Source organism: Stomoxys calcitrans, chromosome 5 (genome assembly GCF_963082655.1).
Source record: "Stomoxys calcitrans chromosome 5, idStoCalc2.1, whole genome shotgun sequence".
Taxonomy (NCBI): Eukaryota; Metazoa; Arthropoda; class Insecta; order Diptera; family Muscidae; genus Stomoxys; species Stomoxys calcitrans.
This window is the reverse complement of record NC_081556.1, coordinates 140,610,467-140,633,637: the sequence shown is the minus strand read 5'-3', so window position 1 is coordinate 140,633,637 and position 23,171 is coordinate 140,610,467. Positions and strand designations below refer to the sequence as shown.

Here is a 23,171-nt window from a genome sequence, read left to right as displayed (position 1 = left end):
ATGTAATATTATTTAGAAAAAACTCATACGCCACAATGGACTACAGTGTTCGTGCCAAAAAAAATATTTAGTTTTTTTTTGTAAAATTAATTATTAAAAACTTCTGCAGCCATAGCAAAAATCTGCAAAATAAAACTCTCAGCGAAGTGCTATGCATTACGATGGGGTTTTGAATATTTAATATAATATAATATAAATCCTTTGAATATGGCGAGTATATAGGTTTTCGTTTTCAATTCATTTGTCGCTTTTTAGTGAAACAAAGTTTGTTCTGCATAAAATAATTGATTAAATTTAGCAATTTCCCTTTTATCTCCTTTAACTCCTTTATATGCCTTTATTTTATTGTTATGATTAGGGCAAATAGCGAATATGTCGCTTTGGCTGTGGCAAAAAAGGTATCCAAATGTATGGGAAACATACCACCGGCCAATGCCATAGTCTGACGCAAAGACCTCTCCGTGAATATCATCATGTGTCGCTTGAAACTCTTCGATTGGCCAATCCAATTGCATGAGAACACAGCATAGTGGAGTTTTTCAAAGAGCAGCACAAAATCACTGCCATAATAGCAGGAGGGAAAAAGCTGCATAGCCAGACCCACAATGTAGATGGAGTAGTAGATGCGATCAAATAACTCAGTAGCAAAGAACAACAAAGCCACCATTGCCACACAATTATTTAGTACCGAGACTAGAAGCTGTATAACCATGGCCCAGGATATGATGTCCTGAATGGTTTTGTAGAGCCTGAAACATTTAAAAAACAAAAGTTATTTATTAATAAATAAAATATTTTGAAAATTAAATTTATAGACTAAAGTTCTGCTGGTGTCATAGTTCTCTGGGAATAAACCTTTTGGACAATATTAGTAGAGAAGTTAAAGTTTTACTAATGGTCATGCCAAAACGAGTTTTTTATATGCAATCTCCTATAAAGCCAGGAAAAAACAAAATTTTTATAAGCAAGAAGAAAAAGTAGTTAAGTTTGGCCTGGCGAAGCTTTGGATTCCCACCACCAGTGATACGCAGATGGTCCACATTTCATTGAAATAGACAAAAAACATGTAAAAACCCATAACGATCGGCCGCGCTGCACTTTGGGTACCCACCACTTCGGATATACATCTTAACCTCATTACGTCAAGTGCGGTGAAAACTACACCATTTATGAAATCTTAGATGCTTTAATGAAACATGGTCTGATCTGAACCAAACTCGCCAGGAACTTCACGGGCCATAATCGTGGCATTGGTCTTTATGAGAGATTTATCCAAATATAGGCCGATTTTTACCATATTCAGGAAGTGTCCAATTCAACTCATTGCCCCAAAACTAATGAAATCTGGCAATAAATGAGGTATCCCTCTGCACGATTTACATGTCCCAAGCTTGCCGCAATGCATATTTTTGTAAGTTATTAATAAATTTTTTTACGGTAGTATTGACGCCTGCAAAACATCTCCAGCTCCCTTAATATTGAAAGCACCCTCAATGTCAAGAAATAATACCACTGAGTATTCCTTACCACCGATAGAACTTTTTATGTAACTGACTGGGTTGGTGAAGGGCGGTTTCAGTTGACTTGTCCTTACTATATGCGTGCTGTTGCCAAGACAGCCGATTCCCAGGGATATTTGCCCTAGGGTATGTATCGATCAACCTCTCTAGAGTCTTCGTAAATGTTGACAGACTTATTGGACAAAAGTCTTTCGCCTGTGTATGGTAAAGTTTTCCTGCTTTTGGCATGAATATTAACTTTGCTGAGTACATCTCCCTAAGCCCAGAAGCCAGGCTAACGGTCAAAGATTATAAATGAACCGGTGATATATCATCAGATCCTGACGATTTAAAGGAGCTAAATCCTTTTATTACCCAAAGAATTTTCGACTTAGACACACATTCGCCAACAACCTACAACGAATGCATATCACTGAGAACCTCTTCTGGAGCCAAGTTTTTACTTGTTTTTATACCCTCCACCATAGGATGGGTATATACTAATTTAGTCATTCTGTTTGTAACTCCTCGAAATATTCGTCTAAGACCCCATTAAGTATATATATTCTTGATTGTCCTGACAATTTAAGTCGAAGTAGAAATGCCCGTCAGTCTGTCTGTCTGTCCGTCCGTCCGTCCGTCCGTCCGTCAGTCTGTCAGTCTGTCATTCTGTCTGTTTGTCTGTCTGTCTGTCCGTCTGTCCGTCTGTCCGTCTGTCCGTCCGTCCGTCCGTCCGTCCGTCGGTCTGTCCGTCCGTCTGTCCATCCATGTGTCAGTCTGTCTTTTAGTCTGTCAGTCTTTTAGTCTGTCAGTTTGTCAGTCTGTCAGTCTGTCTGTCCGTCTGTCCGTCTGTCCGTCTGTCCGTCCGTCTGCCCGTCCGTCCGTCCGTCTGCCCGTCCGTCCGTCCGTCTGTCCGTCTGTCCATCTGTCCGTCCGTCCGTCTGTCCGTCCGTCCGTCTGTCTGTCCGTCCGTCCGTCTGTCTGTCCGTCCGTCCGTCTGTCTGTCTGTCTGTCCGTCCGTCCGTCCGTCTGTCTGTTCAAAGCACGCTAACTTTCGAAGGAGTAAAGCTAGCCGCTTGAAATTTTTTACAAATACTTCTTATTTGTGTAGGTCGGTTGGAATTGTAAATGGGCTATATCGGTCCACGTTTTGATATAGCTGTCATATAAACGGATCTGGGATCGTGACTTCTGGAGCTGCTATAGGGCACAATTCTTATCCCATTTGGCTGAAATTTTGAACGACGTGTTTTGCTGCGACTTCCAACAACTGTGCCAAGTATGGTTCAAATCGGATAATAATCTGATATAGCTGCCGTATAAGCCGATCTGGGGTCTTGACTTCTTGGGCCTCAAGAGGGCATAATTCCTTTCCGATTTAGCTGAAATTTTGCAAGAGATGTTTTGTTTTAACTTTCAACAACTGTGTTGAGAATAGTTCAAATCGGTCCATAACCTGATATAGCTGCCATATAAACCGATCTGGGATCTTGACTTCTTTAGCCGCTAGAGGGCACAATTCTTATCCGATTTGGCTGAAATTTTGCATGAGGTGTTTTGTTATGACATTCAACAACTGTGCTAAAAAAGTTCAAATCGGTCCATAACCTGATATAGCTGTCATATAAACCTATCTGGGGTCCTGACTTCTTGAGCGCCTAGAATGCGCAATTCCTATCCCATTTGGCTGAAATTTTGCACGACGTGTTTTGCTGTGACTTCCAACAACTGTGCCAAGTATGGTTTAAATCGGATCATAATTTGATATAGCTGCCATATTAACCGATCTGGGGCCTCTAGAGGGCGCAATTCATATCCGACTTGGCCGAAATTTTGCACGACGAGTTTTGTAATGACTTTCAACATCTTTGCTAAGAATAGTTCAAATCGGATCATAATCTGATATAGCTGCCATAAATACCGATCTTGGATCTTGACTTCTTGAGCCTCTAGAGGGCGCAATTCCTATCCGATTTGGCTGAAATTTTGCACGACGTGGTTTGCTGTTACTTTCAACAATTGTGCCTAATATGGTTCAAATCGGATCATAATCTGATATAGCTGCCATATAATTCGATATGGGATCTTGACTTCTTGAGCCTCTAGAGTGCGCAATTCCTATCGGATTTGGCTGAAATTTTGCACGATGTGTTTTGTTTTAACTTTCAACCCCTGTGCTATGAATAGTTCAAATCGGTCCATAACCTTATATAGATGCAATATAAACCGATATGGGATCTTGACTTCTTGAGCCTCTAAAGGGCGCAAGTATTATCCGATTTGGCTAAAATTTTGTACAACGACTTCTCTCATGACCTTTAATATACGTGTCGAATATGGCATGAATCCGTTTATAGCCTAATACAGTTCCCCTATAAATCGATCTCCCTATTTTACATCTTCAGCCCCTAAAGTGCGTAATTCTTACTAGATTTGGCTGAAATTTTACACAATGCCCTTTACAATGGTCTCCAATATTCAGTTCAATTATGGTTCGAAATGAACCCTAACTTGGTATTGTTCCACTTACATAGCAATTCTTTTCTTTTATCCTTTGTTTGGCTAAAAAGAAAAAGCGTGGCAAGAGCTAGACAAATGCGATCCATGGTGAAGGGTATATAAGATTCGCCCCGGCCGAACTTAGCCCTCTTTCACGTGTTATAAATCTCTTACATCAAAACTTACTCGTATAGATTGATTTGATCCAAAACACATCTCTTCAATTCTATATCCTGTTCCTGTAGATGAGTTTTACAGCTCCCACCTGAATGCGAATCATCGAAGCCAATACGCGACACTCTCATGTATAACAGTTCAATATGAGCCGATAGCAGACACAATGCTTTGGGTGTAAAGCTGTCATTGTTGAAATTCTGTGAAATTTGAATGACTATACAAAAGAGCTGATACAAAATACCCAAAGCATAGAAGCCTATCGATTGTCGCCAGTCAAAAGGCAACCATCCGGGAAAGAATAGACGGCGTTCTCCACTAAATAGGAATGAAGCAGCCACAGCTGCTCCAATACCACAGTACAAAATTAAAAACATTTTCTGGACATTCAGTATATTTAAACGAGTGCGCATCCTATAATGATTCAACTCTTCCTGGTGCGTCACTCTGGCATCAAGCACTCGTATGAGGGCCTCCATTTGGGCAATTTGCTTCATTTTGCTGGCCATTAAAAAGAATTTGATTGTGGTTCCTATGCTGGTTATGGAAATTGATATGCCGTCGAACAGCTCCGATTTGTTTTGGCTTTGAAATATGCCCATTGACAGATGAATGGGAAACAAGATGGTAGCCAAAAAATTTGCTGCAATGGTCCAAAAGAAATATGAGCGGCTAACTGCTTGACGTTGTTGAGTGTGGATATCCCTTTTTACAATCTTCAAGCCATGTATTTTCCATACCTTCCAGTTAATATGGAAAAATTCAAAACTGTTGACCTTGTCCTTCGACAGAAGAGTAGAGGACATGTATATGATTTCGCTGAATGCAGTAGCGTGTTTGTTTTTTCTTTTTGCAATAATTTTCCCTTGGAGCCTTTTCTAAAGTTGACGAAATGCTAAACGAAGGCTCTATTAAAGACTAAATGTTTTCCGCAACCACAGCCCTTTTATAAACCATATAGACCATATATTATAGAGAATATGGGACAATCAGCGACTGTGTGCTCTTTTGCAAAAGATAATTTATTGGAAGCAATAGCAATTATTCCTATAGGGGGATGTATTTTTTCCCAGTTCAATAGACAAAAATGTCTATTTGTCCTAAATTTTGGCGAAATAGGACAATACATGAGCATTTTATGGGCCAGAGGCCTTAAATTGCGAAATCGGATGGAAGCTATATCCAAATCTGAACCAATCTGGGCCAAATTTAAAAAAAGGTGTCGAAGGGCCTAACACAACCCATTGTCCCAAATTTCAGCAAAATCGGATAATAAATGTGTTTTTTATGGGCCTAAGACCTTAAATCGGCAGATCAGATCAGGGCTATATCAAAATATAGTCCGATATACCCATCTTCGAGTTTTACCTCCCTATGGACAAAAAAAGAATCTGTGCAAAGTGTCAACTGAATATCTCCACTTTTATACCCTCCACCACAGGATGGGGTTTACTAATTTCGTCATTTTGTTTGTAACTACTCGAAATATTCGTCTAAGACCCCGTGACATTTCATGTCGATCTAGCCATGTCCGTCTGTCTATCTGTCTGTCTGTCTGTCTGTCTGTCCGTAAGTCTTTCCGTCTGTCTGTCGAAAGCACGCTTACTTTCGAAGGGGTAAAGAGTAGAGAGATGAGGTCGTCGGAATGACGGCAGAAGTGAGCGATGTCTTTGCTAAGCTCACAAGCAGACAGAGAAAACGGTCCGGTGCACATCGAAGGAGGAGTATGTACCGGCAGCGCAATCGGGCGAAAGTACAGGATGCTGGAAGGGATAGAACTGACATTCCCAGCACTTCTACGGATGCAGGAAAAATAATCAGATCTCCCGAAGAGCATAACACTGCTAAAATGCTGAAGAAGAAAAAGAGCTTCCTGCCTTCAAGTACTCTGGGAAAACCAAGCCAGCCATCCCTCAATGGTGCCTCCAGACAGTATACTGTTGTAGACAAAGTCGGAACAGGAACGAAGGAAGCGCTCACGGCCCCTGAGTCTTCATGGAGGACTGTGACTTCCAAAAGGAGGCCACAGCCATCACGAAAGGGGAAGATGGTCGTTGAGAATGGAATGGAACAGCCCTTTTACGCCAGAGTGGCAAGGAAGCACAATATAGATTAGCTGACTTATGCAGTCATCAATATCGGCAGTGTATCCGGTTGGATTCCACCAGATCATCGGTCCCAAGTGGAGGATAAGGTTAACGATCCGATTTTCGAACATGTGTGGAACTCGGAGGCCACCATAGCGCAGAGGTTAGCATGTCCGCCTATGACGCTGAACGCCTGGGTTCGAATCCTGGCAAGACCACCAGAAAAAATATTCAGCGGTGGTTTTCCCCTCCTAATGCTGGCGACATTTGTGAGGTACTATGCCATGTAAAACTTCTCTCCACAGAGGTGTCGCACTGCGGCTCGCCGTTCGGACTCGGCTATAAAAAGGAGGCCCCTTATCATTGAGCTTAAACTTGAATCGAACTGCACTCATTGATATGTGAGAAGTTTGCCCCTGTTCCTTAGTGGAATGTTCATGGGCAAAATTTGCAATTTGCATTTGTGTGGAACTCTGTAGCGGATGAGCTGCGAGTATAGAGGCGATATCTTTGTGCTGCGTTTTGCGTCGGCGGAATGTATTGATACCGTCAAACAGCTCGTCAGAGGTAATCCACGCTCCCTGCGAGGGCGCAAAACCACACCTGGTGAGAAAGATGGTCATCCCTCAGCTCCCAAAGGTGACGGTCTTCATCATGGGACGGGGCAGTGAACTTGCGACGGAACGAATGTTGGGATTCTTGGAAAGCAAACCCAGGTTTGGTCGCAGAGAAGTGGGAGGTCATCCACAGGGAGGAGAAGGGGTAAGGAATTCGCCTCGAGGTAGGTATTGATTAAATTTCCGTAACGAGTTTGTCTGAGTCTATGGCTAAGGCATGGCGCACTTCGGGAGCAAGGCAGTCTTTTTCATGATTGGGAATACTAGGAAAGGCAGACATCCTCATATTGAGTCATTAAGCCGTGCAGTGGCAGGTGACTTAATACCGCCCAATGATTAGGGGACTGACGACGAGACAATCACCGCCTCTATCAACGTTGGAAAGACGAAGATAAGCAAAGATCCTAATACTAAAATATCAGGCAGTGCAGTGGTAAGACACTCAATACAGCCCAACAAACCGGGACCCAACGACGGAGCCATCACCGACTTCAAGATTCGGAAGACTAGGACAAGTAAAGATCCTAATACTGAAACATTAGGCAGCGACAGGAGTCTCAATGCGGCCTAACGAACCGGGAACCGACGAGGGTACCATCACCTACTCCCAAGAACCCCATTTAAATAAGATTTATTGGTTGCCCAAAAAGTAATTGCGGATTTTTCATATAGCCGGCGTTGACAAATTTTTTCACAGCTTGTTACTCTGTAACTGCATTCTTTCTTCTGTCGGTTATCAGCTGTTACTTTTAGCTTGCTTTAGAAAAAAAGTGTAAAAAAGTATATTTGATTAAAGTTCATTCTAAGTTTTATTAAAAATGCATTTACTTTCTTTTAAAAAATCCGCAATTACTTTTTGGGCAACCCAATAGAAGACTAAGATAGGCAGAGATCCTAGTATTGAAGCATCAGGCAGTTGAGGTAATCCAGATAAACCTCCACCGGAGCGAGACTGCTACATACGCTCTGTTAGAGAAAATCAGCAAGGGCAGGATTCATATTGCCTTAATTCAGGAGCCATGGACTACCAATTATGCTAACACTGGTACTCGGCCGAGGACCTGCGATATTTGTCATAAAAATTTTAATTACATATTTTCCCCTGGTGAGACAGGGAGACAGTGGAGCATATGTGGCATCACTTTAGCTTTCGACTCTCCGACAACGCCACACACGTCGGAGCTGCAATGATTGGTGAGGTGCGATGCAAACTCGCACCACATTTCGTGGGATAGGTCCAACACTAAAAAGGCGGGCATAAGCCCTGGCAGAGTTCTTGAATGCTAGCTACCCAATAACACTTAATGTTGATAACACCGCAACCTTTGTTAGGAAGGATTTAGATGTGGTTCAGGAATGGAGGATCTCCATGGAAAACTCTTTCTCTGACCATCGCTACATTAGATTTAGAATAGCACTGCCAGCGCTACATTGGGTTAAGAATATCACGGCCAGCGCCAAATCCGATAAGCTTCCGGAAAAAGTTGAAAACCAACTGGACAAAATTTAGAAGACTACTCAGAAGAAGACTTGGGAAAGATAATTTAGATTGTCCAAGCATAGAAGACATTGACGAAAATGTCAACAGGATTATAACTGCACTGGTGAGGTCTTTCGAAAATAGTTGTCCTTTTCGGGAAAGGAAATCAGCCCAAGAAAAATCCTGGATGACCGGGGAGACAACAGAGCACGTCGTAAAAAAGCGGAAATTAATTGGGATGTGTACTACACACGTCTCAAGGAGTACAATAAGATTACAAGAACGGCAAAATGTGCCTCCTGAAATCTTTTCTGCGTACTGGTCGATAGCGTTAATGACGCCGCCAAGATAAAGAAATTTCTCTCGAAAACCCATGTCCAAACTGAATATTTAGTAGACGACCTGAGAGTGAGAGAAGAGACAGTGGAGGCCACCGTAGCGCCGAGGTTCGCATGTCCACCTATGGCGCTGAAAGCCTGGGTTCGAACCCTGGCGAGACCATTAGAAAAAATTTTCAGCGGTGGCTTTCCCCTCCAAATGCTGGCAATATTTGTGAGGTAATATGCCGTGTAAAACTTCTCTCCAAAGAGGTGTCACACTGCGGCACTCCGTTCGGACTCGGCTATAAAAAGGAGGCCCCTTATCATTGAGCTTAAACTTGAATCGGACTGCACTCATTGATATGCGAGAAGTTTGCCCCTGTTCCTTAATGAAATGTTCATGGGCAAAATTTGCAAATTTTGCAGAGACAACGGAGGACATGTTGAGGCTTTTGATGAAAACCCATTTTCCACAGCATACGACGGGACTCACCGAGACACGAGAATCTTGGAATAATGATGTTGATCGAAGTTTTATAATTACGGATTTTATGGTGATGGAATCCTTAAGGAGCTTCCAACTATTTAAGTCACCCGGACCTGATGGAATATTTCCGACGTTACTACAAAAGGGGGCAAACTATCTGGCCCCCTCTTGGCCAATATTTTTACAGCGTTTCCGGCCACCGTAGCGCAGAGGTTAGCATGTCTGCCTATGACCCTAAACGCCTGGGTTTGAATACTGGCGTTAACATCAGAAAAAATTTCAGCGGTGGTTATCCCCTCCTAATGCTGGTGACATTTGTGAGGTACTATGCCATGTAAAACTTCTCCCCAAAGAGGTGTCGCACTGCGGCACGCCGTTCGGACTAGGCTATAAAAAGGAGGCCCCTTATCATTGAGCTTAAAACTTGAATTGGGCTGCACTCATTGATATGTGAGAAGTTTGCCCCTGTTCCTTAATGGAATGTTTAGGGGAAAATTTTGCATTTGCCTGGGACTTGTATATACTCAGAAATCCTGGAAGGAGGCAAGGGTGGCATTTATACCAAAGCCCATTGAGCTTAAAACTTGAATCGGACAGCACTCATTGATCTGTGAGAAGTTTGCCCCTGTTCCTTAATGGAATGTTCGTGAGAAAATTTTGCATTTGCCTGGGACTTGTATATACTCCGATATCCTGGCATGAGGCAAGGGTGATATTTAACCCAAGCCCGGCAAGTTATGCAACACCAAAGGCCTACAGACCTATAAGCCCTAAGTCCTTGCTACTCAAAACCGTGGAACGTAGTGTGGACACAATAATAAAGAGTAGGACATCCAACGAACTGCTCAAATACAAACAGCATGCCTGTATATGAGAAGGTAGGTGGAGACTGCCCTGCGATGCCCAAACGTACCCTCTGGCGGTATGCATTGACATCGAGGGGGCTTTTAACAATGTGCGGAGCGACACACTAATCCAATCCTTAGACCTGTACCGGATAGACCCGATCCTTAGAGACTAGAGAGACCCTATGCTAAGGAACAGGTGGATAAATTGTGTGTCCCATGGCATAAATATAAGGGAGAAAGTGGCACAAGGCATGTCACAGGCATGACCACCATAAATGATCTTTTACGGAAGATGGCTGAGGAAACAGTTGCCATGGAAAACAATTAAGGATTTTGTAAGTAGCCTGGAATTCCTAACTTAGATTTTCGAGGTTAATGTTTAGTTTTTATAGCGCACAACAAGCCGATTATTGGCTGAGATGTATGGCTGTAGGAGGCCAGAGGTTAGCATGTCCGCTTATAACGCTGAACGCCTGGGTTTGAATCCTGGCATTAACTTAGATTTTCGAGGTTAATGTTTAGTTTTTAGAGCGCACAACAAGCCGATTATTGGCCTAGTTGTATGTCTACAGGAGGCCACCACAGCGCAGAGGTCAGCATGCCCGCTTATAACGCTGAACGCCTGGGTTTGAATCCTGGCATTAACATCCGAAAAAAATGTTCAGCGGTGGTTATCCCCTGCTAATGCTGGTGACATATGTGAGGTACTTTGTTACGTAAAAACTTCTCGCCTCAGAGGTGTCGCACTGCGGCAAGCCGTTCGGACTCGGCTATAAAAAGGAGGCGTTAAAACTTAAAGGAGGCGTTAAAACTTGAACTTGGGCTTAAAACTTGAATCGGACAGCACTCAATGATCTGTGAGAAGTTTGCCCCTTTTCCTTAATTGAATGTTCGTGGGCAAATTTGCATTTTCCTGATAGGAAATAGCCATGTCAGCCAGTCAGTCATGTCAATATGTCTGCCCACAAACTTTTTTAATCAAGGTATAGATCGTATTTGTTGTCCAATTGCTATCAGTTTTTGCGTATTTCACTTTCTCGCCTAACGCAAACTCCCTTCATTATGGAACAAATCGATCCAGACGATTTCCGTGTGTCTGTCTGTCCGTCCGTCTGTTGTAGTCAACTTACATCCTTCAAAAATAGATATATTGAGCTGAAATTTGGCACAGATACGTCTTTTTGATGCACGCTGGTAAAGTTTTTGAATGGGCAAAATCGGACCGTATTTGGATATAGCTGCTATATAGACCGATCTGTCAACAAAGGGTCTAATGCCCAAAAATGCTTTATTTTTTATTTGATGTCGCTGAAATTTGAAACGGTGAGTAGTTTTAGGCCTGCCGACATCTGTCCTTAATTTGGTTCAGATCGGTCGATATTTAGATATAGCTGCCATATAGACTGATCTGCTGATTAAGGGCCTAAAGCTCATAAAAGCTTTATTTTTTAACCGATTTCGCCGAAAGAAACAGTAAATTTTTTTTTTTGAGCCTTCCGATATCCGACCCAAATATTGTATAGATCGTCATATAGACCGATCTGCCCATAAAAGCTTAATTTTTTAACCGATTCCGCTGAAATTGGCAACAGTGAATAGTTTTAGGCCTCCCAACATTGGACCCAAATTTGATTCAGATCGGACTATTTTTATATAGCTGTCATATAGACCGTTCTGCCGATAAGGGTCTGAAGCCCATAAAAGCTGCATTTATTTTCCGATTTCGCTGAAATTTGGAACAGTGAGTTGTCTTAAGCCTATCCACATCCAATCCAAATATAGTTCAGATGAGACTATATTTTGATATAGCCCCATATATACCGATCAGCCGATTTAAGGTCTGAGGCCAACATTTGTTATCCGATTTCGCTGAAATTTGGGACAGTGAGTTGTGGAAGGCCCCTCGACATTATTGTTTTATTTGACCTAGATCGGTTCTGATTTTGATATAGCTGCCATATAGGCCGATCTCCCTTTTAATGGGTTTGGGCCCATAAAAGGCGCATTTATTGTCCGATGTCGCCGAAATTTGGGATGGTGATTTGTGTTAGGCTACATCGGAGTTGGTGGGTATCCAAAGTTTGGCCCAGCTGGACTTAACGCCTTTTTACCTATTTTTTGTAACTCTAGGCTCACAAATTTTATATTCGGTAAAATCCCACATAAACACAGTCACACTACTTACTCATACAAATTAATTTGATCCAAAACACATCGTTTCAGTTCCTCCTCCTGCTGCACTAGGGCTGCTTTGCTGCCAGAATCTCCTGCATAAGGACCATCAAAACCAATGCGGGACACTCTCTTGTATAAAAGTTCAATGTGAGCCGACAGAATGCATAAGGTTTTGGGTGCAAAGCTGTCATTGCTAAATGTCTGCGATATTTGAATGGCAAAACCAAAAAACTGATAGAGCATAGCCAAAGCATAGTACCCTGTCGAAGTTCGCCAATCAAAAGGCAACCAACCTGGGTAGAGTAGACGGCGTTCTTTGCTGAATAGAATTGAAGCGGCTAAAGCTACCCCAATGCCACTATACAGTGAAAGGTACATTCGCTGGATATTCAGTATATTCAGACGTATGCGCGTCCGATAATGTTCCAATTCTTCCAGATGTGTCACCCGAGCATCGAGCACTTGTATGAGAGCTTCCATTTGGGCTATTTGCTTCATTTTGCTGGCCATTAAAAAGAACTTGACTGTGGCCCCTATGCTGGTGACAGTAACATTTAGACCGTCGAACAGTTTTGATTTATCATCAAAAATTCCCAATGACAAATGAATGGGAAATAAGATGGTCACAGCAAAATTCGCTGCAATACACCACGAGAGGTATAAACGGCTCACGGGTAGACGTTGTTGAGTGTGAACATCCCTTTTGAATAACCGCAAGCCAATAATTTTCCATACCTTCCAGTTAATATGGAAAAATTCCAAACTATTTACCTTGGTTGTGGGCGAGGACATGTTTATACAACAACTTAACCAAATGCTTCTTGTTTTTCGGTGATGGTTGGTAAATATTAGATTTTTTTTTAATTGGCCAACTTAAAGTTTTAGAGAAGAATTGATTGGAAATTATTGGTTAGGGGAAAAACTTTAAATGTTTATATTGATCTATGAAATGTAGAGGCTAATTTCAGACCAGCCGGAAGTTTAAACAAAGACTGAACAGCCATTTCTAGACTAAATTCTTTCCATTACAGCAGCTCTTTTATAATGAGACACGAAATTTATTTTCAAAATATATGAGGCAATCAGTAGGCATTTATAGTTTAATTTTTATTTAAGAACAGTTCCCCAAAAAAGAGGAGAATTATATCAAAAAAATTGGCCAAATAGTTGAAATTCATTTTTGGGCATAGTTCGTTGGATGTCCTACTCTTTATCATGCTATCCACAATGCGTTCCATGGTTTTGAGTAGAAAGTATTGGGTTGCCCAAAAAGTAATTGCGGATTTTTCATATAGTCGGCGTTGACAATTTTTTTTCACAGCTTGTGACTCTGTAATTGCATTCTTTCTTCTGTCAGTTATCAGCTGTAACTTTTAGCTTGCTTTAGAAAAAAAAGTGTAAAAAATATATATTTGATTAAAGTTTATTCTAAGTTTTATTAAAAATGCATTTACTTTCTTTTAAAAAATCCGCAATTACTTTTTGGGCAACCCAATACTTAAGGCTTATAGGTCTGTAGGCCTTTGGTGTTGCATAACTTGCCGGGCTTGGGTATAAATACCACCCTTGCCTCCTGCCAGGGCTTTCGGAGTATATACAAGTCCCCGGAAAATACAAAAATTTCCCCTGAACATTCCACTAAGGAACAGGGGCAAACTTCTCACATATCAATGAGTGCAGTCCGATTCAAGTTTTTAAGCTCAATGATAAGGGGCCTCCTTTTTATAGGCGAGTCCGAATGGCGTGCCGAAGTGCGACACCTCTTTGGAGAGAAGTTTTACATGGCAAAGTACCTCACAAATGTTGCCGCTGAAAATTTTTTTAGCCAGCATTCGAATTTAGGCGTTCAGCGTCATTGGAGGACATGCTGACCTTTGCGCTACAGCCAGGCGGGTTTTGGAGTGTACTCTAAAGATCTAGAACTGGTCATATAGAAAAGGTTACCCGACCACTGCACCACAGCCCCCATACATTAGGCCAATATTTACTTACGTCCACTTGCCCTATACACCTGCAAGAGGGCCATTGGCAAAAGTTGTGGGTTTAGACCGCGTGTCATGCATTGAGTGTATACTGCAGTTATCCGACCTATAATGCTATATGGTGTTGTGGTCTGGTGGACTGAGCTTCAAAAGTCCACCAACTGCTCAATACTTAACCGGATACAAAAGATGGCTTGTTTGTGTATCACAGCCGCACCGAGGACGACAACATCTGATGCACTGAATTTAATATCTCTAGACATTGTGGCTACCCAAATTGCAGCGACCACTGCCGTGAGGTTAAGGGAGCTTTCTCATTGGTCAAGTGGCGGCTACGGACATTGTGTTATCCTTGATACAATATCCGATGTTCCAGGCAGTATGGATTACACCCTACCTAAGCCGCTTTTTGATAAAAGGTACTGTACCACTATTCCTGATAGAACCGAATGGAACTTCGATATCCCTGGTAACAGAAGTTACGTAGACTTCTATACGGATGGTTCCAAATTAAACAGCCAGGTGGGCAAAAATTGCAAATTTTGCCCATGAACATTCCACTAAGGAATACGGGCAAACTTCTCATTTATCAATGAGTGCAGTTCGATTCAAGTTTAAGCTCAATGATAAGGGTCCTCCTTTTTACAGCCGAGTCCGAACGGCGTGCCGCAGTGCGACACCTCTTTAGAGAGAAGTTTTACAGGGCATAGTACCTCACAATGCCAGCATTAGGAGGGGAAAACCACTGCTGAAATTTTTTTCTGATGGTTTCGCCAGGATTCGAACCCAGGCGTTCAGGATTCGAACTCAGGCGTAATCTAAAGATCTAGACTTGGTCATATCGCAAAGGTTACTCGACCACTGCACCACAGCCAGGCAGCTATTAAATCCCTGGAGAAGGTATTTCCGAACAGAAAAACCGCCATCGACTATAGCAGATCTCTCAACGAGATGGCCGATAAATTCAAAATTCACCTGTTCTGGGTGCCGGGTCACAGAGATATCCCAGGAAATTGTAAAGCAGACGAGTTTGCGAGACTAGGATCTACCCTACACATTCCAGGGATACTGGAATCTGTGGGTATGCCTGTAGCGATATGTTAACTACCTTTTCAGGAGCAGGTCCTAAGGACAGTGAATGAAAGATGGCCACAAAGAGGGCCCCGACTGTCGCAGATCTCTCAACGAGATGGCTGAGCAGTTCAAAATACACCTGTTCTGGTTGCCGGGCCACAGAGATATACCAGGAAATTGTAAAGCGGACGAGTTTGCGAGACTAGGAACTACCCTACACACTCCAGGGACACTTGAATATGCGGGTATGCCTCTAGCGGCATGTAAGCTAAGTTTTCAGTAGCAGGCCCGAAGGACAACGAATGATAGGTGGCCACAAAGAGGGGGCTGTGAGCATTCCAAGACCATGTGGCTTCATCTAGACTTGAAGAGGTCTAATGCTTTGCTGTCCTTGGCTAGAGCAGACGTCCTAGTCATTGTGTCCGTCATGACAGGTCACTGTCTAATCGGAAAACATGCCGACAGACTGAGGGTTGCCAGTAACGACTTTTGCAGAAGCTGTGAGGACATCGAAGAACAAGAGACTATAGAACACCCTTTGGGTGTGTGTCCCGCTATAGCAGTTAGAAGGAGTTCGACTTTAGGTTCTCATTTCTTTGAGAACCTGTCTGATTTAGCGGATGTGATCACTCGCAAGTTATTGGGCTTTTTGAAGCGATCTGGATGGTTCAACGGCGGGAACTAGAAGGCATCTTCCTTCTTCTGTTTCTGTGGTATCACAATGGACTAAATCGTCTAAGTGAGTCTGATGGCAGATTGCCACTTAAATCTCACCTACCATAACCTACTTACGCCTTAGTAGTTGGGTGGACTGCTGTGGAGAAAAAGTGCACATAAGGACCATGCAACAAGTTCAGAGAACATGTTCCCTTGGCATAAGCGGAGCGATGAGAACCACGTCCACTAGGGCACTAAAGACTATTCTAGATATCTGACCCATTGACATACAGATGAAATGTGAGGCAGCCACTGCGGCTATGAGACTTAAGGCGATTGGACAATGGATTCGCGGTATAATCGAGGCGACAATAGAAAACCTTTTCCTTTCCTTCCACGTTTCCTATTTTCGCCTCGATTATACCGCGACGGTATGAGCTGCTTCCTTCCTCAATCCAATCTCCCATCACCTTAAGTCTCATAGCCGCAGTGGCTGCCTCACATTTCATCCGTATGTCAATGGGTCGGATATTTAGAATAGTCTCTAGTGCCTCAGTGGGCGTGGTGTTGCCAGCCGCATAGTCTTGGACTGACGGAACCCTAGTATTGCCGCCTGGTAGATCAAGTTACACATATGAATGAAAGCTAGGGGACAGAGTGGGTCTGGGGGTCTACATTGCGAACCCAGGGACTAAGATCTATTTTAGACTGCCTGACCATAATACTATCCTAGAGGTGGAGATCCGGGCGGTCAGGGGATGCGTGAGATAGTGTGGTACTAACGCGAGGACGTCGTGTATGAACATCTTTACGTACAGTAAACTGGCCATAAGGGCAATAACAACCGGTAGGGTAAGGTCACCAAGAGTTTTGCAGTGTAAGAAGGAGATTAAAGCCTTCTCTAAGGATAGCACAATCCACAACGTTTGGGTGCCGGGCCATAACGGAGTAAGGGGGAATGAAAATGCAATGGATTTGGCAGTGAAAGCCAGAAGACTGCCATCAATAAACTTTGATATCCCAAGGCGCATGTTGCACTGTGGAACAGCGAAACAGTTGGTAGGTCGGCGAAAATTCTGTGGGGAGATTCGGATAGTAGGAGGACGAGGCTATTACTGAAAGGAAGTAAGAGAAAGCCAGAGAACTGACGTTGATTAACTTGGTTACTCCAAGGCGCATGTAACACTGTGGAACAGCGAAACAGTCGGTAGGACGGCGAAAATCCTATGGGGTGATCCAGATCGTAAAAGGACGAGGCTATTACTGAAAGGAATTAAGAAGGAGGTCAGTATAGCTTTTGGTGTCATAATAGGACACATAGAACTACAAGCTCTCTTATGCAAAATCGGTGCGGCAAGTGATGGCATGTGTAGGGCATATGGGGAAGATGATGAGACGTTAGAGCATTTCCTATGTCATTGCCCGGCTTTCGCGGATAACAGACACCGGTACTTAGTTGTGGACACGATACCAGACACCAATCAACCTAGGCGAATGGTATAGAAAACCATTAAGGATTTTGTAAGTAGCACGGAATTCCTAACTTAAAATTTTCTTTTTAGAGTTTACTTTATAGTTTTTAGAGCGTACAACAAGCCGATTACTGGCCTACGGGTATGTCCTTAGTGGCGTGGGGCGGATTAATATCTGCAGCCTTTTTTATACCCACCACCGCAGAATGGGGGTATATTCATTTTGTCATACCGTTTGCAACACATCCAAATATCCATTGCCGACCCTATAAATTATATATATTCTTGATCAGCGTAACAATCTAAAACGATCTAGACATGTCCGTCCGTCTGTCCGTCTGTCTGTTGAAATCACGCTACAGTCTTTAAAAATAGAGATATTAAGCTGAAACTTTGCACAGATTCTTTTTTTTGTCCATAAGCAGGTTAAGTTCGAAGATGGGCTTTTTCGGACTATATCTTGATATAGCCCCCATATAGACCGATCCGCCGATTTAGGGTCTTAGGTCCATAAAAGCTACATTTATTATCCGATTTTGCTGAAATTTGGGGCAGTGAGTTGCGTTAGGCCCTTCGATATCATTCATCAATTTGGCCCAGATCAGTTCAGATTTGGATATAGCTGCCATATATACCGATCCTCCGATTAAGGGTCTTAGGCCCATAAAAGCCACATTTACTACCCGATTTTGCTGAAATTTGGGACAGTGAGTTGTGTTAGGCCCTTCAACATCCTTCTTTAATTTGGCTTAGATCGGTCCAGATTTGGATATAGCTGCCATATAAACCGATTTCCCAATTTAAGGTTTTCGCCCCATAAAAGGCGCAGTTATTGTCCGATGTCGCCGAAATGTGAGACAGTGAGTTGTGTTAGGTTCTTCAACATTCTCTTTCAGTTTGGCTCAGATCGGTCCCGATTTGGACATAGCTGCCGTATAGACCGATTTCCCGATTTAAGGTTTTGAGCCCATAAAAGGCTCAGTTATTGTCCGATGTCGCCAAAATTTGGAACAGTGAGTTGTGTATGGGTCTTCGACATCCTTCTTCAATTTGGTCTAGATCGGTCCAGATTTGAATATAGCTGCCATATAGACCGATCTCTAGATTTAAGGTTTTGTGCCCATAAAAGGCGCATTTATTATCCGATGTCGCCGAAATTTGGGACAGTGGATTAAATTAAGCCCCTTGACATACTTCTGCAATATGGCACAGATCGGTCCAGATTTGGATATAGCTGCCATATAGACCGATTTCCCGATTTAAAATTTTGAGCCCATAAAAGGCGCATTTATTGTCTCGATTTAAAGACTTGGCCCCATAAAAGGCGCATTTATAATCCGATTTCAATGAAATTTGAAATCGACATCCGTGTCGTATATGGTTTAGATCGATTTATTTTCAGATATAGCTACTAAAAAGCCCAATATTTTGTTTTACACAATTAAACAATGACTTGTACTTAGTGGTATTTGGTCCAAGTCGGTACATATTTCGGTATAGCTGCTATGAGGCATAAGGTGTGAATTTTTTGCTGGATTTTGGGCGAAAGGTGATTTACGTATATACCCGAGGTGGTGGGTATCCAAAGTTCGGCCCGGCCGAACTTAACACATTGTTGCTTGTTTGAGGTTACTTTTTAATTTTTAGAGCTCACATCAAGTCGATTACTGGCTTAGGCATGGGGCGGTTTAGTATCTGTCCATAGTGGCATGGAGCGGTTTAGTATCTGCACTCTAACCTTACCAAACCTAGCCCCCATATAAACCGATCCCCGCTTTGACTTTTTGAGCCCCTAGAGTCCTCAATTTGTTTCCCATTTGGCTGAAATGTAAAAAAAAGTCTTGAGTTATGACTTCCAACGTCCATGCCAAGTATGATTTGAATCGGTCTATAAACAGATATAGCCCCATATATATTGATCCTGGGATTTGTGTTCTTGAGCCCTTAGATGCCTCAATTTTCATCCAAATTTGCCTGAAATTTGGAACAAGGACTTGAGTTATGACTTCTAACATCCGTGTCAAGAATGATTCGAATCGGTCTATAAACGGATATAGCCCCCATATAAACCGATCCTTAGATTAGACTTCTTGAGCCCCTCCAGAAGCCTCAATTGTCATCCAATTTGCCTGAAATTTCGTATAAAGACTTTAATTATGATTTATACGATTCTTGTGAAGTATGATCTGAATCTGTCTATAAACTGATATAGCTCCCATATAAATCGAACGCAGGATTTCACTTCTCGAGCCCTTCGAACCCTAAATTTTCATTCGATTTGGCTGAAATTTGGAAAAAAGGACTTGAGTTATGACTTCTAACATTCACGCCAAGTATGATTGGAATCGGTTTATAAACAGATATAGCCCTCATATAGACCGATCCCCGGATTTGTCTTCTCGAGCCCTTAGAAGCCTAAATTTTCACCAGAATTGGCTGAAATTTGGCCCTTACCCTATCTTATAACGTAAAACATCCATCTTAAGTTATATTGGAATCGGTCAAAATGGTGATATAGGTCCCTCTGAGTACCGATATCCGTATATGACTTCTTGAGACCAAAATAATTCAAATCCAAACTCAGTTAATAAGGGTATTTTTTTTAGCAGAATGGTACTGAGTACCCGATATTTGGCCCGGCTCTAAGCGAAAAATCCATAAGCGAAAAATTATAAAAATCCAATATCCCATATCAATTTACACAACTTACTCATACAAATTAATTTGATCCAAGACACATAGATTTAATTTGTCCTCCTCTTGCTGCAGGGCTGCTTTGCTTCCACCACCGTCTTCGTTTGGACCCTCAAATCCTATGCGGGACACTCGCTTGTACAAAAGTTCAATGTGCGCCGATAGCAGACACAAGGATTTGGGTGCAAAACTGTCATTCGTATAAGTCTGCGAGATTTGAAAGATGAAACCAAAGAGCTGATAGAGAATAGCCAGAGCATAGAAACCAGACGACTGTCGCCACTCAAACGGTAGCCATCCGGGGTAGATGAGACGGCGTTCTCCACTGGACAAATATAAAGCAGCTACAGAGGCTGCAACACCGCTATACAGAATTGAGAACATGCGTTGGATATTGAATATATTGAGACGTATACGATTCTGATAATGCCACAATTCTTCGGGGTGCGTCACCCGAGCGTCTAGCACTTGTGTGAGTGCCTCCATTTGGGCTATTTGCTTCATTTTGCTGGCCATTAAAAAGAATTTGATGGTGGCCCCTATGCTGGTTATGCTTATCGATATGCTGTTGAATAATTCGGATTTATTACGACTTTCATAAATTCCCATAGCCAGATGAATGGGAAATAAGATGGTACCCATGAAATTAGCAGCAATGCTCCAAGCAAAATATGCACGGCTTACCGCCAGACGTTGTAGAGTATGGACGTCTCTCTTGAAGATCTGCAAGCCTAGCATTTTCCATACGTTCCAGTTAATATGGAAAAATTCCAGACTATTTACCTTGGCATTGGGCAGAAGAGGCGCGGACATGTTTGCTCAATAACCTTGCAGAATTCTCTGTATTTTTTCAGGGAAATTCCTGTTTGATTTTTATTGGAACTTTTCACAGGATTTAATTTTTGCTGCTGGTGTGTTATATATTTTTGAACTTTCCGAGAAAATTTTAAATTTGCCTTGGAGCTTATTTCAGACCAGTCGAAGGACCTAACAAAGACTGAACAGCCAATTTTGGGCTAAACTTTTACCATTGCAGCAGCTCTTTTTATATAGAGCCACGAAAATGTTCTTTCAAAAGAATATGAGGCAATCAGTGGGCAATTAAAATTTTATTTTATGTATTTTAGGCCATTTCCCAAAAAAAGTGAGAAATTTATGCCAAAACGTAGCCCGAATCATTAAAATTCAGTTTTTTAAGGAAAATTTTATGTTTATTAAAATTTTGACTATAAGGTTTGAAACTTGTTTTAAAGTTTCAACGGAATATTATCCTGATTGAGATGAGCAGGACCACGCTTATCCTGCCAATGTTGACCGTGACTGCGCCTTAAATGGTCCATGAGCTTAGTCCAACTTTGGCATACTCTTTGCAACATTTCGACCGGTATCTCAAGAATAAATTCTTCAATGCTGTCTTCCAATGAGCCAGTTGAAGCGGGCTTGTCTGTATAGACATGAGCTTTACCATAGCCCCACCAAAAGTAGTCTAAAGGCGTTAAATCGCAAGATCTAGCTGGCCAATTAACCGGTCCCGAACGTGAAATAAAATGTTCACCGAACTCGTCTCTTCGAAAAGACCTGGCATGTGGCACCGTCTTGTTGAAACCACATATCATGCAAGTCAAGCTCTTGCATTTTGGTCGAAAAGTTGGATATCATCTCACGATAGCGCTCACCATTTACAGTTACGCATTCGCATCGTTTTTGAAGAAGTACGGTCCAATGATGCCACCAGCCCATAAACCGCACTAAACTGTGACTTTTTCTGGATGCATTGATAGTTCTTGCCATACTTCTGGCTGATATTCACTCCAATATTGACAATTCTGCTTGTTAAAGAACCCATTGAGCCAAAATGAGCTACGTAGCTGAACACAAGAAGCATGCATTGTTTCGCGTGCTGTGTGGCATGTGGCACCGTCTTGTTGAAACCATATATCATTCAAGTCAAGCTCTGCATTTTGGTCATTTGGGATATCATCTCACGATAGCGCTCACCATTTACAGTTACGCATTCGCATCGTCTTTGCAGAAGTACGGTCCAATGATGCTACCAGCCCATAAACTGCACTTAGCTGTGACTTTTTCTGGATGCATTGATAGCACTTGCCATGCTTCTGGCTGATCTTCACTCCAATATTGACAATTCTGCTTGTTAACGAACCCATTGAGCCAAAAAGAGCTTCGTCGCTGAACACATGAAGCACGCGATAAACTTTCTTAATAGAGCACGAAAGTAAAATTCAATAATCTGCAAGCGTTTTTCGTTTGTAAGACGATTCATGAATAAAAAGTCCAAACTAAAGATGTTTGACAATGAAATAAAACACAAAACGTATATAGACCATATTCGGCTTGGACACACTTTTCCAAATTTCGTAGAAATCGGATAATAAATGAGTCTTTTATTGGATTTAAAAGAGGCCACCGAGGCGCAGAGGTTAGCGTGTTTGCCTATGACGACAAGCGCGTGGATTCAAATCCAGCCGTAAAAATCCGAAACATTTTCAACGGTGGTTATCCCTTACTAATGCTGGCTATACTTGTGAGGTAGCCTGACCTGTTAAAACTTCTCTATCAATTGGTGTCGCTATGCCGCACGCTATTCGGACTTGGCTTTAAAAAGGAGACCCCTTATCATTGTGCTCAAACTTTAATCGGACTGCACCTAGTGAGGTGAGAGAAGTAGCCACTGTTCCTTAAGGGAATGTTCTTGGGAAATTTAGTAGTATTGGCTTATGAGCCTAAATCGGCGGATAAGTATATGTGTCGAGACATAGCTGCCGAAGATGGTCCGATCTCGACCATCTTCGGTTCGGACAGGGGGAGTTCTATTGCAGCCCACTGTTTTAAATTTCATCGAAGTCGAGTGATAAATGAGTATTTTATGAGCATTATACCCTGAATCGTTAGATCGGTGTATGTGATAGCCATATTGTCCGACATGGATCATATCCGGTCAGACAACGAGATGAATAGTGCAACTCAGTAATCCAAATTTCAATGAAATCTCTTATGATCTTAAGGCCCTCTTAATAATCAGATCGGTCTATATGACAACTATATACTCGTATATCCAAATACTGACCGATATGATTCAGTTCGA

At 42.2% G+C, this 23,171-nt stretch overlaps 3 protein-coding genes across 3 annotated transcripts; all 3 read right to left on the bottom strand.

Annotated features, from left to right (window-relative positions):
- Window positions 1-249: 249 nt before the first annotated feature.
- LOC106080730 (odorant receptor 59a) lies at window positions 250-5,004 on the bottom strand. The gene is made up of 2 exons (XM_013242233.2): window positions 4,185-5,004; window positions 250-749 (listed from the first exon to the last, which is right to left on the bottom strand). The coding sequence occupies exons 1-2, from the start codon at window positions 4,976-4,978 to the stop codon at window positions 338-340; spliced, it is 1,206 nt and encodes a 401-aa protein (XP_013097687.2). The 5' UTR covers window positions 4,979-5,004; the 3' UTR covers window positions 250-337.
- A 7,188-nt stretch (window positions 5,005-12,192) lies between these two features.
- Window positions 12,193-12,978, bottom strand: LOC106080720 (odorant receptor 59a-like). Its single transcript, XM_013242220.2, has one exon. The coding sequence runs from the start codon at window positions 12,976-12,978 to the stop codon at window positions 12,193-12,195; it is 786 nt and encodes a 261-aa protein (XP_013097674.2).
- A 7,099-nt stretch (window positions 12,979-20,077) lies between these two features.
- On the bottom strand, window positions 20,078-20,878 carry LOC106080721 (odorant receptor 59a-like). Its single transcript, XM_013242221.2, has one exon. The coding sequence runs from the start codon at window positions 20,876-20,878 to the stop codon at window positions 20,078-20,080; it is 801 nt and encodes a 266-aa protein (XP_013097675.2).
- Between the last annotated feature and the right edge of the window lie 2,293 nt (window positions 20,879-23,171).

Excerpts from the sequence above, each read along its gene's own strand:
- LOC106080730 (XM_013242233.2), bottom strand. The coding sequence starts at position 4,978 with ATGTCCTCTACTCTTCTGTCGAAGGACAAGGTCAACAGTTTTGAATTT. Across the intron at positions 750-4,184 it reads GATCAAATCAATCTATACGA|GCTCTACAAAACCATTCAGG; the intron begins GTAAGTTTTGAT and ends TAAATGTTTCAG.
- LOC106080720 (XM_013242220.2), bottom strand. The coding sequence starts at position 12,978 with ATGTCCTCGCCCACAACCAAGGTAAATAGTTTGGAATTTTTCCATATT.
- LOC106080721 (XM_013242221.2), bottom strand. The coding sequence starts at position 20,878 with ATGTCCGCGCCTCTTCTGCCCAATGCCAAGGTAAATAGTCTGGAATTT.